Here is a 15,126-nt window from a genome sequence, read left to right on the forward strand (position 1 = left end):
TTCATAAAAGAGATCAGAAGGATAAGTACATAATGCGGCCTCCTATTTTTAGCAACTACTTAGTACTAGTAGATAATTCTTATCTTATATTTTGTAAACAACCTTCCCACTATTTGAAATTCTGATGTGCCCATTTCTTTTAAAGGATGTTTTATGTTCATTCGAGCCGGTAATATAATTAAAGGCCAAATCAAATTACAATAAATGTATTAAGCTCTGTCTACCTAAAATTAGGAAAAGCTTAATTAATCAAGGTTACCTCCTTCACAAGTGGGTCAACGTCGGGGGGTTGATGTTCTTTGGGTCCTCGCAGCAGTCCCAATGGGTACTTCTCATACTGATCGAACCGATTCGTGCTGTTACCATTAGGTATAGAGATGTTACCGCGCTGGACGATGGCTTTGCCTTCCAACGCGCTGACTATAGCGCTGAACGTTTTATGACCCTGTGAAAAAAGTCACTTCAAAATCAAGATACAGTTTATTATAATCTCAGAGTTCCGAGAAAGATTTAGAATTTTTTAGGACTTTTAGTGATTTTTTTTAAAATTTATTTCATTGGGAATGAACAAACTCATGTCGGATCCAGTGTTAAGTGGTTTCATAGAGCCAAGAGGCCTCACAACGTGAAGGCCCTCACTCTTCTTGAGATGTGTGATTGAAGTCATTGTATTGCAAAACGGCCGTCCTGGTTTTTAAGCTAAAAATTCAGTGTCACAACTAGGTTTCATACTTCAGTGGTCACAACAGAAATAGGCACATTCGTAATCCTTGCGAGTTCATAGATAATTTTAATATGATAATTTTAATACCTATCATATTAATAGAGTACATTTTACATATAGGGTACATTTTATTACACGATCCTATGCTTTCGTTGTGGAGGTGGTGCGTGAGAACTTCATACTCGATCCGGTGGACCGAATGGTAAACAGTCGACGTCGCCCTAAGCACATTACGGATCCGCTCGATCTATTAACAGTGTTTTTAGGTACCTCAAGCACCGGCAACCGTCCTCGCCGAACCAGTCGCTTGCGATGAAGCCACGAGTAAATTAACCCAAAGACACAGCCCACTGAGTTTCTCGCCGGATCTTTGGTTGTAAGTTAATGGTATAAGTAAGTGTTAATGTAAGCTGTAGTTCAATATGCGAATAACTTAGCACAATACAAGAATGCGTAGAATAAGTTTGCTTACTTTCCACATGGACTGTTTCCAGTGTGGGAAGAAACCCGTAAAGTGTGGGGGTTCGCGACCTTGGTTCACTGTGATTATAGGCGTTTCCATATCTCGTGCAGCAGGATCTAAATAATAAAAAAAGAGTCAGATTCATCTTAACCGATTAAAAAAAAGGAGATGTTATAAATTCTACTGTAATTTTTTGTGCTACCTCGAATGATCCTTTTTTTTAAGCTTGTGTGCTCCTAAAGAGATTTGATCATCAGATTTGTTTTAAACTCTCCAAAAGATTTGACTACATTGGTGATATTCTCATTATATTTTGTTAAAGATTTTTAAGCGGAAAGCACACTGGTTAGAAATTATTTCAATGATTTTTTAAAAATTACTACCTTAATTAAAGCAGTGATTAAATACACAAAATGCATTTTTGTTGCCGATTTTGTTAGAATTATACATATTATAAATTATGCGTTGGATTGATCAGGTGAAAGACCTTACTGAAACTCCACTTAACGAGTTTGCGCGCCGAGGATTCGGTTCGCAAACTACGGAAAACATCTGTCAAGGCTTTAATAAGCAAGAATTCCACATGACCACGACTACTCTGCCAAGAGCAACCGATTATGATGATACATAGATATTATTGTGAACTAAATACTTACCATGTGCAAGATAAGCAAGGGCTATCGATCTAGCGTCGTCTTTTGCCCGCGGGCAACAATGAGCTCCGAGCCAGACGAACAACGCGCAGTGCCCGTCAACGATGCCCACCATCTCCGGCATCAAGTCGTACTGGCTGAACGAGACTATCTCTTCAACTGGGGACACCATAATGTTAATCACTGGCGGTAGGACCTCTTGTGAGTCCGCACGGATAGGTATCACCACCCTAACTATTTCTGCCGTGAAACAGTAATGCGTTTCGGTTTGAAGGGTGGGGCAGCCGTTGTAACTATTCTGAGACTTTAGATCTCAAGGTGGGTGGCAGAATTTATGTTGTAGATGTCTATAGGCTCTGGTAATCACTGTGGTATGAGCTCGTCCATCCATACATGAAATAAAAATAAAAATTCGTCAATTAGATGTCGACTTACTGTGATTTGCTTCTGGAATTTATTTTGAAGAAAAACGTCATATAGCACCGTGATCAACGCGACGAGGGCTTAATCAAGTCTTAAGCACAGTTCGTGACCGAATGGATTTCTTGGAATCGGAAGTGGTTTTAAGTAGGCAACGATCATAGGGGACCAGATCGTACATACTAATACAGATCTGATTCCAGGTATTGCTTCTTATATATCTGGTAAGACAATATTATGAGCCAGCAGTGATTGATTTAACCTGCCATGAAGTTGTCATGCGTTTCAGTTTGAATGATGGGACAGTCATTAGTCATTATGCCATATAATTAAAACTTCGACCTATGTTTTAAGGTGGATAACGGTATTCACGTTCGGATTACTATGGGCTTCGATAATCACTCTCCACCAGGTGTTCGATGAGCTCGTCCACCCATCTAAGCAATAAAAAAACTGGTGAATTAAAATTAGTTTTATTGTTAATGAACCATATTGAACTGTAAGTACTTACATTAATCTGCTTTAAAAAAAATCCGTTTATTAATGAGCTTCTTCGTCTATTTAGAACATAGAAAATCAAATTTCTTAATTGATAGCCTTGGTCATAGACAATAGCAATTTCAGGAGCACGCCACAGAGTGGTCGTTGAAAAGATTTCGATTACATTTCTCAAAAGCGATGACGGTATGTATTATGCGAAACTGTTGCTAGTTAATATTGTATGTATTACTTACACGAATACTGTCCTGGTGCTCCTATGGAGACGTAAAATAGGCGGGGCGGGAGGGGGCGCTCTATTTCTTTCACTGCAGACGGAACTAACAAATGACGTCGATCGCCCAAGGCTGCCCAAAAGTCGGACTTTTCTTTACCTGTCAGTATTAAAAGTAATCGTTCTAATAATCTATGTCAAATTCTTTGATAAAATTTGTATTTGGTATTCTTTTTAAATGTAGCTGGAATACAGAAGTTATTTTTTGCTACATAAGCTTTTATTTTAATTTTAAATGTTCTTTGTGTTTTGGTGTGCAATAAAGTATAACCAGAAACTCGTTTAAAAATCTGCCCTTTATCGTTCCAGTTAAAATTGAATTTAATAGGCAGGTTTTACCATAACGATTGGTTGAAAATCAATTTCTGTTATAACCAAAAATTATAGCTTCTGTTTTTAAATTTGTTTTCCAGCATGGAGAGCTGTAGAGTTCGTTTAGGGTGGTTCGTTTACCCTTATATTCCCGATACTGTGGACAGAATGGAAGCAGTCGACGTAGCACAAAACACGTCATTTCGGATCCTCTCGATCCATTAACGGTGCTCTTAGGTACCACAAGCAACGGTTACCGTCCTCGTCGAACCCGTTGCTTGCGACGAAGGGCTCGACGAGTAAATTAACCCACAGACACAGCCCCATGAGTTTCTTGCCGGATCTTCTTAGTGGGTCGCGTTTCCGATCCGGTGGTAGATTCTGCGAAGCACGGCTCTTGCTAGGGTTCGTGTTAGCAACGTCGTCAGGTTTGAGCCCCGTGAGCTCATTTACCAGTTAAAGTTACGCTGAAATAGCCTCTCAAGGCTATTAGCTTAGGTAGAATTAAAAAAAAGGTATTACCCTGCATGACGAGGGTATGTTCAACGGCGGCCATGTTCTTAGCGACCTCCCGTTCGTCTCCGGTGGCGGAGGCGGCGCACCAGACCCACACGCGCGCTCCGTCCCGCAGCACGCAGCACGCGCCCCGCCCCGCGCCCCTCACCGCCCCCCGCACCTCAGTACCGCGGGCCTCACGCGCGTACTGACCCGACACTAGGATCAGCACACGGCTAGGCGGAATCACTCGACGACCGCTCGCTAAAAAGTAAAATTAAACGTCATCGATTTTGGGACCAGACACCTCAGTCCCGTATTTTTAGTAAGGAGTAGAATGACGATGCGTAGCTTTATGTATTTACAAAAAAAATACATTATGTATGTGAAACAGGAATTTAGAATACTATCGTTTTTGAATAATTATCGCCTCTTATGTAGAATCGATACAAATGATAATCTGTGGTCCATGTTCGAATTCTGTTAAAAATTTTGGATTTGCTTACGGTCATAATCGGTTGCACTACCGACGTATGTAATCATTCGACCTTTGAATATTTGTAGAAAATGCGCTGGCTCTTTTCCTTGGTACACCCAGGCCTGTAGATAAAAAATACAAATATAAACTTGAGAAAAAAGTTTCCTCATTTAACTTTTGTGAAACCGATTACCGTTTGGTATCTTCAATCAAGATATCAAGGTACCAAGACCCAATCTGGATCCAGTGATAAGACTGACATGACACTACATAGTGGTTAGTGACAATAATAGTCAGTGTCAGTAACCACTATGCCAACGAGGCGATCATATCTATCTTTAAAATAATGAGTCAGTAAAATTTTTAAATCCATATTAAAATCTGTATATCATTCAAAAGACAGCATAATGGTACTTACCTGGACAGGAAGACGGCCTAGCTTTATATAGAGGTCTTTGGCTTCTTTTGCACCCAAATTCCTCAGATCATTTGGCGCAGAGCCACCCTATAATTGAATTTTTTTAATTTGTCCATAAAAAAAGTATAACATTGTATTTTGCAAAATTGAAGTCGTCGTGGCATAAGACATCCGGTGCATTCGTATCTAGCGATGCACCGGTGTTCGAATTCCGCAGGCGGGTACCAATTTTTTTAATGAAATACGTACTTAACAAATGTTCACGATTGACTTCCACGATGAAGGAATAACGTCATGTATTAAAATTCAACCTCGCAAAATTATTATTTGCGTAACTACTGGTGGTGGGACGTCTTGTGAGTCCGCACCAACCACCACCCTGCCTATTTCTGCCATGAAGCAGTAATGCGTTTATGTTTGAAGGGCGGAGCAGCCGTGACACCTTAGAACTCATGTCTCAAGGTGGGTGGCGGCATTTACCTTGTAGATGTCTATGGGCTCCAGTAACCACTCAATACTAGGTGGGCCGCAAGCTCATCCACGCATCTAAACAATAAAAAAAAGGAAATTACTCACCATCCAGTAGTAAATCATCGTTTGGTCTCCGTTAGGAGAATGGTATGTGTACAGTACAATGTAACAGTCTCTATCGTAAAAGGCAGCTGCTTGTGGTCGCTCGACCTCTGCCAGTGCACCGTCTGCCTCTTTCTCCGCGTCTTCATCTACACCGCATCTTCGGACGCGCCACACACGTAGAGAACCCGATCCATCGTCAGGTAGTTGTGCCTAATTACAGAAGCAGTCTTAGATATCTCTCTCACATATAACAATGCGATATAGCTTAAAGACATCTCCGTCTTTTAGTCAGCACCGAATTTATCCAATGCTATATTGTTAGGCCGTTGTATTCTCGAGGTACAATTCGCAGTTCCTACTCCTTCTTTGGAGAACCATCCCCAAATATAAATTGAGTCGTCAGTAAAGTTCATTTTTCTATAAGGGCCTCAAGAAAATAAGCTAAGGTAAGTTCTGTGTACTAATTATATTGGATTTGTCAAAATCGTTTCGCTACGATAATAGGTGTTACAGTCTTTTTGAAATTGACACTTTCAAAATTATTTAAACGAATTGCACAAATTTTACAGTTGAATGCAGCATGCTACAAACAACAACAAATATTATTACAAAATGCTAAAGACCTATAATTTTAATACTTTTTTTTAGGATTGAATGATTACTGATGGCCCGGAGGCCTTTCCAGTTTCCCCAGGACAGGTGGGCAAGCAAAGGTTCAGCTAAGAGGGGTGGGATTTGCTAACAGCGGCCCGAGCGCCTCCGAAGGAGACCTAATAACTCAAGAGCAGCTGCTTCGCGAATGAATCTACTACCGGATCGGAATCACGACCCGCTGAGAAGATCCGGCGAGAAACTCATCTAGCTGATGCATGGGTTAGGTTATACGTCGAGTTCTTTGTCAAGTTCAACGAGTACGGTTACCGGGGTCCTTAAGCCTACTCCTAGTGTTAGAGCTGAACGCGTCAATTGTAATACTATATAGTTACTGTATATCAGAAATGTTTTGTATCCATATTATTAATAAAATGGACATAAGTCTTCTACGATTACACTTCCGCTTAGTGTAGAGACCACTGAAAAATTGTATTACATTGATATCCTAAGTTGTTTGGAAATAAATTTTCATATTATTTTATTGAATTAAATATTTGAATAAAGTAATTGTTACTCCCCACATTCCATCAACGCCATCAACGCCAATAGATATAGCGCCAAATCGTTCTTAAAAATTTATCACGAGGCTATATAGTTTCTATTACGGCTTACCTCAGCAGCAAGCCAAGCGTTAGTGGCGAGGTTAACCGCGTCCAGCTTTGTAGTTGCCGAGCGGGCTGCACGAACTCTGATATCCCGTCGAGCGTCACACCAGCGCCAATTTCGGAATAGAGAAGCAAATTCTAATGGTTCTCGTCCAGCTGTGGTCACACATACTGCGCCGGTGTGGCGCTTAGCACGAGCAAGGCCGCGGGCAGCTGCCAAAGCACCACGCTTACCAGGACCTGTCGCTTGTGGTCCTATCCATGCCCAGACTCCTCGGCTTCCACTATCCACTATATATACACCCTAAGTTGGAATAAAGTGGTTAATATTGGAATTCTATAGATGTGTCACTTCAGTTATAGAGATGTTACTCACATCATCAGTGAGGTCTTCTCTGAACAACGGTGCTCGTTTGACTTCTTCGAGCCTCGCTGCTGGTCTTAGGGAAGGTACAGTGACAGGTGTAACTCTGTGAGGTTGTGTCGCCTTGTACAGACGAGCGGTACGAGGAGGATCGGGGGGAGGGGAAGCTGGACGGACTGAGCGTGCTCGCAATTCTAGCAGGGTGTCAAGTAGGGCGCGATCGTTTGATGGTAAAGTTTGCTCGTACCCGTCATGAGCGATGGCAATACGCCGAACTGACGTACTTTTATCAGCTCCTCGGGCCATACGGTAAGCGATCTAGTAAAAAAAAATTGTATGTAGTAGTTTCAATATATTCTGGGTTTTTGTTTGAAATCAAATTCAAGTTAAAAGTAATCAATCCAGTTTCAGCAACCGTATTGCGACAGGTATGTAGTTGATACGATTATGTATTGCGCAATGTTGCAGAGAATTATACGAATCGGTGTTAAAATAGTATAACTATAATTGACAAGTCGTGCTTTATCGCGGTATTAAATACAAATCATGCGAAACGAAAAGAGATAACTGACAAACCTTGGCACCGAATATTTTCTCGACAAGATTGGCAGCTCGCCCCAGCCACAGAACGAGCAGGGAAGAGGTGTCTAAAACGAATACACCGTCTGCAGCCAACTGAGACCATGATACCGGTTCCAATTGGACGAGAAGCGGTCGACGACCACGAACACGGTATAAACGTGCTGCACCATTCAAGTTCGATCCGCTACGAAGGATCCTGAAATTTAAATGCTAATTATATCAAATTTATTTACCTTTTGGAATTAAACAATTTTGTACAATATCGACATTACCTTATACCGTCTCGAAAGTAGGAAAGGAGCCGAGGAGTTTCCTTGGTAGACGCCTCCCGATGAATGACTACAGGCATGCCAAGATACGTAGCGAGCTGTGTTCCACGGCGAAGGGCGAGTGCGGCAAGATTTCCGCAGCGTTCTCCAGCCCAGGCGTGTATGTGGCGTTCCGCATAATCTCCATTACTCTCTTTAATCTCTCGACGCTGTGAATATAATAAAGCTACTCCAAGCGTTCGTGTATTTTTAATCGACATCAAAAGCTGTTTCTTATTGTTTATTTTAAATATGTTTACTGCAGACGGACGAGCTAAGGGCCTAACAATAACTGTATCCGCAAATTTATTTTTGAGCAGTGATGCATTATTGTTATTATAGCCTCATTTTGTTTTTTTATTTTATTAGTTGGATGCGAACGAGTTTTCTACCAGTCTGGTTTTAGTGGTTGTTACCTTGATATAGACCTTGCAACGTGATCGCCACACACCCACCTTGGTACACTAAGCTTCAATTGTACTGCCTCAATTGTACTGTACTAATTACGTATTTGCGATTTTTTTACGATTATTTTGCTTTAAAACTATGATTTTCGAAGTGTCTATTATTCATCGAACTGGAATACATGATGACAATACATGACACAGCTTTGTTAGTAGATTTTGTGGATCTATTGTGAGATTAAAAGAGCACCAGAAAAAATAACACCACAGACATCATATTATTTTCATATTTTTGACAAATAATACAAAGCACCACAAAAATAACATAACTTTTGATTAGTTTCTCGAACAGCACGAGAGATTGAGAAAGGTTGAAATGCCTCAGATGGGATTTAATAATTAATAGTAATAAAATATTTTGGAAGTTTATTAAAGATAAGCGACAAAGTAGGCATAATTGTAATAAATATTATGATTATTTGGGAAAACCTGTGGAAGGACAATACGCGGCAGATGCATTTGCAACTTACTTCAGTTCAGTTTTCTTAGCCGATGAACCCAAATTAGATCCAACTGAGGCCCAGCATAGTGCAGCAATAACATCACAGTTTTGTTCCAGTGCTCGAGTAGCTTTATTGACTGTAGATAATTCCGACCTGCGCTGTGCTGTGAAGCGCATTAAGCCGTTCTCCGCATCAGGTCCAGATCGTATCCCTTCCTTTTTGGCTAAGGATTGTATAAGTGTGCTTAGTGTACCACTACTACATATTTATAATCTCTCAATCCAAATGTCCACATATCCATCTACGTGGAAGCACACTAGAGTAACTCCGGTCTTCAAGGGTGGTGACCGCACAGATGTGAAAAACTATCGACCCATCGCAGTATTATCAGTATTTGCAAAGATATTTGAGTCCATTATTAATAAACATGTTAGTGCGCAGATCCGGAACCAATTGACTGACAGTCAACATGGTTTTCGAGCTGGTAGATCTACGGCAACTAACCATATTAATTTCGTCAACTATGTTGCTGCTGAAATGGATGCAGGGAAACAAGTCGACGCTGTATACTTAGACTTTGAAAAAGCCTTCGACCGTGTCGATAATGACGTACTGTTGATGAAATTTGCTTCATTCGGATTTACCCCAAAACTCCTCAAATTATTTTCTTCTTATCTCTCTGATAGGTCTCAGCATGTTGAGTTAGCGGGTTTCAAATCTAAAACTTATTTTACAAGATCAGGGGTCAGTCAGGGTAGTACGCTTGGTCCCACTCAGTTTTTAATCATGATAAATGATCTATCTTCTATTCTCAGTGAGAGGACCAAGTGTCTTATGTTTGCTGACGATCTTAAGCTGTATGTTGGGGTCGGGTGTGATGCTGAGCGCCATGCTTTGCAACGCGACATTACTCGGGTTGCAGAATGGGGAGAGCGTAACCGCTTGCATTTTAATACTAATAAATGCAAGGTTGTTGCTTACAGCCGGTCACGGTCGCCCGTGTTGTTTCCATACCATTTATCTGGAGTCATTTTGAATCATGTGGCAGTTATACGTGACCTGGGAGTTATTTTCGATTCCAAGCTAACGTTTAAAGATCACATACAAAATATATGTAAAAGGGGTAGTGGTCTGCTCGGGTTCATAATTCGTCAGACGCACGACTTTGTAAGCCATCGTGTGATTGTTATGCTGTACGATGCCTATTTGCGAAGTAGTCTTGAATATAACGCACTCGTGTGGGATCCTCGCGAAGCAGTTCAAAAGCTAATGCTGGAAAAACTACATAAAAAATTTTGCAGGTTCCTATTCAAGAAAATGTATGGATACTATCCGTTCTTGTATCCATCACTTTATGTTACTGGTATGGTCGGATTAGATACTCTTGAGCTCAGACGGAAGATGACTCTTGTGGTGCATTATTATCAGCTATTGCATAACAAAATTGATAACTCGACTGCACTGGAATCAGTGTCGTTATATGTGCCTGATGGCTACATGCGCGGATGTATGTGTGGAGGGGTGCGTCGCCGGCGGCAGCTTCTTAGTACTACGCACGCGCGTACGCAGCACACCGCTAACTCTCCGACGCATCGTGCTGTCTCGCTACTCAATGGCTTGCTAGCCTATGCTCCGGAAATGGATATATTCCATGATGGTTTGCAGCGATTTATTGTTGTTGTCAGGAATTACTTAAGCTAATTATTAATACCTTACAAATGTTTTGGTTTATACTGTTAATTTGTAAGTAGACTAATTAAATAAATAAATAAATAAATAATAAAAATGAAAAAGTCTTCATGTACTTCATTGGTAACAACTGAAATTGACAATAGAACTTACTATGACGTCCGGCCCAGCCGGATGGCAGAGAAGAGACGCCGAGTAAACCAAGTATGCTTCAGCGTCATAGAATGTCCCATAGTGTGTGCGAGGTAACAGCTCTGTGCTGGCTTCCTATAAAAAATATACTATTTAAATTGGAGCCGTTGGTGCATCTGCTTTTTTTTTTATTGCTTAGATGGGTGGACGAGCTCACAGCCCACCCAGCGGTTAAGTGGTGGACTGGAGCCCATAGACATCTACAACGTAAATGCGCCACCCCTCTTGAGATATAAGTTCTAAGGTCTCAGTATAGTTACAACGGCTGCCCCACCCTTCAAACCGAAACACATTACTGCTTTACGGCAGAAATAGGCGGGGTGGTGGTACCTACCCGTGCGGACTCACAAGAGGTGCTACCACCAGTAAGGTCCTAGCACCAGAGATGCTACTTATAGACTGGAATTAAAATTATGTAGATCTTACTAACAAAGTAAGAGCATATTATTATGTCTCCGTTATTAGTAAGTTTTACGTTAGGCCCTCATACGTGCTTAATCGCCTCTTCTCTTAACTCCTTGCCCTTAATTTCTAAGTTGGTTGTCATAGAGAAACAATAATGCGATTAGTCTTAGTCTTAGCGAATAGTTTTGAACCATTAAAATTAAAGTTTCCGTACAATGTTTCAAGGTAGGCAGCTGCATTCATGATGCTTATGAGCTTTGATGGCCTATAGAGGTGGATCTTTAATAATTGCACACGCTTGCACAAAATATGCAGGAATTATCTCATTCCGATAGAGGCACCCGTCACGTGCGGACGTGCTCATCGTCCACTCGATCGCCCGGTCTTTGTTCGCCCGGCTTTTGTTAGCCCGGCCATTGTTCGCGCGGCCTGTGTTTGTGGTACATCTGCCGACTAAGTGCTCTTTCTGGAAGTTTTTATTTGTTTTGTTTCCTTTTGTTGTTTCTGTGTTCGTGGTACATCTGCCGACAAAGTGGTTTCCTGCAAGTATTTATTTGTTTTGTTTCTTTTCGTAATTTCTGTTTTGTTGTGCTTTTTCTTTGTCCTGTAGTAATCGCGCCGCATTGCCACCTGTGTTCAATAGAACCGCTCAGGTCCGAGAAGTTGGGGCCTCGCCGCAAGGCGAGTGTTTTCAAGACCCGGGGCCGCCCCACCTGGGTACTCAGCGATCATGGACGCTGTATTCGCGGAATTCCTCCGACTTCGCCACCCACAGCTCGCCTCGGAGTTTTTGGCCTTCAAGGCCAATCACACTGCGAGCCCTCTCGAGGACTCCGCCGCGCTCGCTGCTCCTGCGTCGCCTGTACCTGCGTGCAGAGCTTCTGCATTGAGCACCGCAGCCTCTGTCGTGCCTGCCGCTCCCGTGTCGCCTATACTGGCGAGAAAAGCTGCTGCGTCGTCCGCCGTGACCATCGTTTCAGCTGAGCGATCATCCGCGGCCTCCGTCGCGCCCTCTAAAACACCTACACTTGCTCGTAGGTCGCCTGCACCCGCCTCCTCGTGCTCCGACTCTGACTCGGACATGGAGGTCGACCTCGCCCCCGCCTCATCGACGGATGGATTCACCCTGGTACAGAAGGGTAAGAAGCGTGCCGCGGAGTCTCGAGCTCCCGCGGCCGCTAAAATTAGCAAAGCCGTGAACGCGTCGCGCCCCCGCCCTCAGACTCCCGTTGCGCCCCCAGCCCGTGCCACTCCGTCGCCGCGTCCGGTGGCACAAAATAAAACCCAGACCCCTCCCCCGGTTATCCTTCAGGAGAAGGCAGCTTGGGATCGAGTTTGCCTGGCCCTTAAGGCCAAAAATATAAATTTCACGAATGCCCGTAACCTCGCGAACGGCATTCAAATTAAGGTTCAAACACCCGACGACCATAGGGCCCTCTCTTCTTACCTCCGTAAGGAGCGTATAAGTTTCCATACGTATACGCTCCAGGAGGAGCGCGAACTCCGCGTTGTAATACGCGGAATCCCTAAAGAGTTAGATGTAGAGCTCGTAAAAGCCGACCTGTTAGAACAAGGCCTACCAGTGAATTCTGTGCACCGTATGCACACCGGTCGCGGTAGGGAGCCATATAATATGGTTCTAGTCGCTCTCCAGCCTACCCCCGAGGGTAAGAAAATCTTTAACACACAGACCGTCTGTAGGCTCTCTGGTATCGCTGTCGAAGCCCCCCATAAAAAAGGCACTCCTAGCCAGTGCCATAACTGTCAATTGTACGGGCACTCTTCCCGTAACTGTCACGCGCGCCCCCGATGTGTTAAGTGTTTGGGCGATCACGCCACGGCCCTCTGCGCTCGCGACCAAAAAACCGCGACGGAACCGCCTAGCTGCGTCCTGTGTCGAACACAGGGTCACCCCGCGAATTACCGTGGTTGCCCCCGAGCCCCTAAAATAAATCGCCGCGTCGCCCGCCAAAACCGCCTCCGAGCTTCCGGCCCAGACATCAAAGCCTCGGCACCCTCTGCGTCGCAGGCTAAGCCAGCGTTCGTTCCGGCGGCGGTGCCCAGTGTCTCGGCCTGGGCAAAACCGCTGCCGTACACGAACACGGCTACAACTCCCTCCTCCGCAATTCGTCCCGCCCCCGCGACTCGTCCCTCTCCCGCGACTTGCCCTCCGACCGCGTCCGACAATCTCGCTTTAGCGATCGACTTCTTTCAGTCGATCAACTTTGAGCGCGTTAACGCTTTGGGCGACGCCATTCGCGCTGCCTCCACTGCACAACACTTTATCGCCGTTGTGCAGGAATACGCCGACGTATACGCGTCATTAAATACGTACGTCCTCCCCTCACTCCGCCGGTAATCAATGGCGTATATAAGTAGAATAAAGCCCCTATCCGTAACGATAGGATTTTTTAACGCTTACGGTCTCGCAAATCAACGTGATCAGGTTTCTGACTTTTTGCGTGACCACCAAATTGATATCTTTTTAGTGCAGGAGACCCTACTTAAGCCCGCGCGCCGTGACCCTAAAATCGCGAACTATAACATGGTCAGGAACGACAGGCTCTCTGCCCGTGGTGGTGGTACCGTCATTTACTATAGAAGAGCCCTGCATTGCGTCCCGCTCGATCCTCCCGCGCTCGCTAATATCGAAGCATCAGTGTGCCGAATCTCACTGACGGGACACGCGCCGATCGTTATCGCGTCCGTTTATCTTCCACCGGATAAGATCGTTCTAAGCAGTGATATCGAGTCGCTGCTCGGTATGGGGAGCTCTGTCATTCTGGCGGGCGACCTAAATTGTAAACACATCAGGTGGAACTCACACACCACAACCCCGAATGGCAGGCGGCTTGACGCGTTAGTCGATGATCTCGCCTTCGATATCGTCGCTCCGCTAACCCCGACTCACTACCCGCTAAATATCGCGCATCGCCCGGATATACTCGACATAGCGTTATTAAAAAACGTAACTCTGCGCTTACACTCGATCGAAGTAGTTTCAGAGTTAGATTCAGACCACCGTCCCGTCGTTATGAAGCTCGGTCGCGCTCCCGATTCCGTTCCCGTCACGAGGACTGTGGTGGATTGGCACACGCTGGGCATCAGCCTGGCTGAATCTGATCCACCATCGCTCCCGTTTAACCCGGACTCTATCCCGTCTCCTCAGGATACCGCTGAAGCCATAGACATCTTAACGTCACACATCACCTCGACATTAGATAGGTCATCGAAACAAGTTGTAGCGGAGGACTTCCTTCACCGCTTCAAATTGTCCGACGATATTAGGGAACTCCTTAGAGCTAAGAACGCCTCGATACGCGCCTACGACAGGTATCCTACCGCGGAAAATCGTATTCGAATGCGTGCCCTACAACGCGACGTAAAGTCTCGCATCGCCGAAGTCCGAGATGCCAGATGGTCTGATTTCTTAGAAGGACTCGCGCCCTCCCAAAGGTCTTACTACCGCTTAGCTCGTACTCTCAAATCGGATACGGTAGTAACTATGCCCCCCCTCGTAGGCCCCTCAGGCCGACTCGCGGCGTTCGATGATGACGAAAAAGCAGAGCTGCTGGCCGATACATTGCAAACCCAGTGCACGCCCAGCACTCAATCCGTGGACCCTGTTCATGTAGAATTAGTAGACAGTGAGGTAGAACGCAGAGCCTCCTTGCCACCCTCTGATGCGTTACCACCCGTCACCCCGATGGAAGTTAAAGACTTGATCAAAGACCTACGTCCTCGCAAGGCTCCCGGTTCCGACGGTATATCCAACCGCGTTATTAAACTTCTACCCGTCCAACTCATCGTGATGTTGGCATCTATTTTCAATGCCGCTATGGCGAACTGTATCTTTCCCGCGGTGTGGAAAGAAGCGGACGTTATCGGCATACATAAACCCGGTAAACCAAAAAATCATCCGACGAGCTACCGCCCGATTAGCCTCCTCATGTCTCTAGGCAAACTGTATGAGCGTCTGCTCTACAAACGCCTCAGAGACTTCGTCTCATCCAAGGGCATTCTTATCGATGAACAATTCGGATTCCGTACAAATCACTCATGCGTTCAACAGGTGCACCGCCTCACGGAGCACATTCTTGTGGGGCTTA

At 44.4% G+C, this 15,126-nt stretch overlaps 1 protein-coding gene across 2 annotated transcripts in view; it reads right to left on the minus strand.

Moving 5' to 3' along the window:
- Nucleotides 1–15,126, minus strand: part of LOC101740655 (villin-like protein quail) — a 30,190-nt gene that overhangs the window by 2,010 nt on the left and 13,054 nt on the right. For both annotated transcript variants that reach the window (XM_038010746.2, XM_038010745.2), the window contains exons 3-15: nt 10,574–10,687; nt 7,789–7,994; nt 7,511–7,712; nt 6,947–7,252; nt 6,578–6,874; nt 5,312–5,521; nt 4,736–4,822; nt 4,346–4,439; nt 3,867–4,103; nt 2,995–3,132; nt 1,844–1,999; nt 1,197–1,303; nt 260–445 (exon numbers count right to left, since the gene is read on the minus strand). In XM_038010746.2, coding sequence (XP_037866674.1) covers nt 260–445; nt 1,197–1,303; nt 1,844–1,999; nt 2,995–3,132; nt 3,867–4,103; nt 4,346–4,439; nt 4,736–4,822; nt 5,312–5,521; nt 6,578–6,874; nt 6,947–7,252; nt 7,511–7,712; nt 7,789–7,994; nt 10,574–10,687 — 2,340 coding nt within the window. The remainder of the gene's footprint in view (nt 1–259; nt 446–1,196; nt 1,304–1,843; nt 2,000–2,994; nt 3,133–3,866; nt 4,104–4,345; nt 4,440–4,735; nt 4,823–5,311; nt 5,522–6,577; nt 6,875–6,946; nt 7,253–7,510; nt 7,713–7,788; nt 7,995–10,573; nt 10,688–15,126) is intronic.

The sequence above is a fragment of the Bombyx mori genome, chromosome 4 (assembly GCF_030269925.1).
Source record: "Bombyx mori chromosome 4, ASM3026992v2".
Taxonomy (NCBI): domain Eukaryota; kingdom Metazoa; phylum Arthropoda; class Insecta; order Lepidoptera; family Bombycidae; genus Bombyx; species Bombyx mori.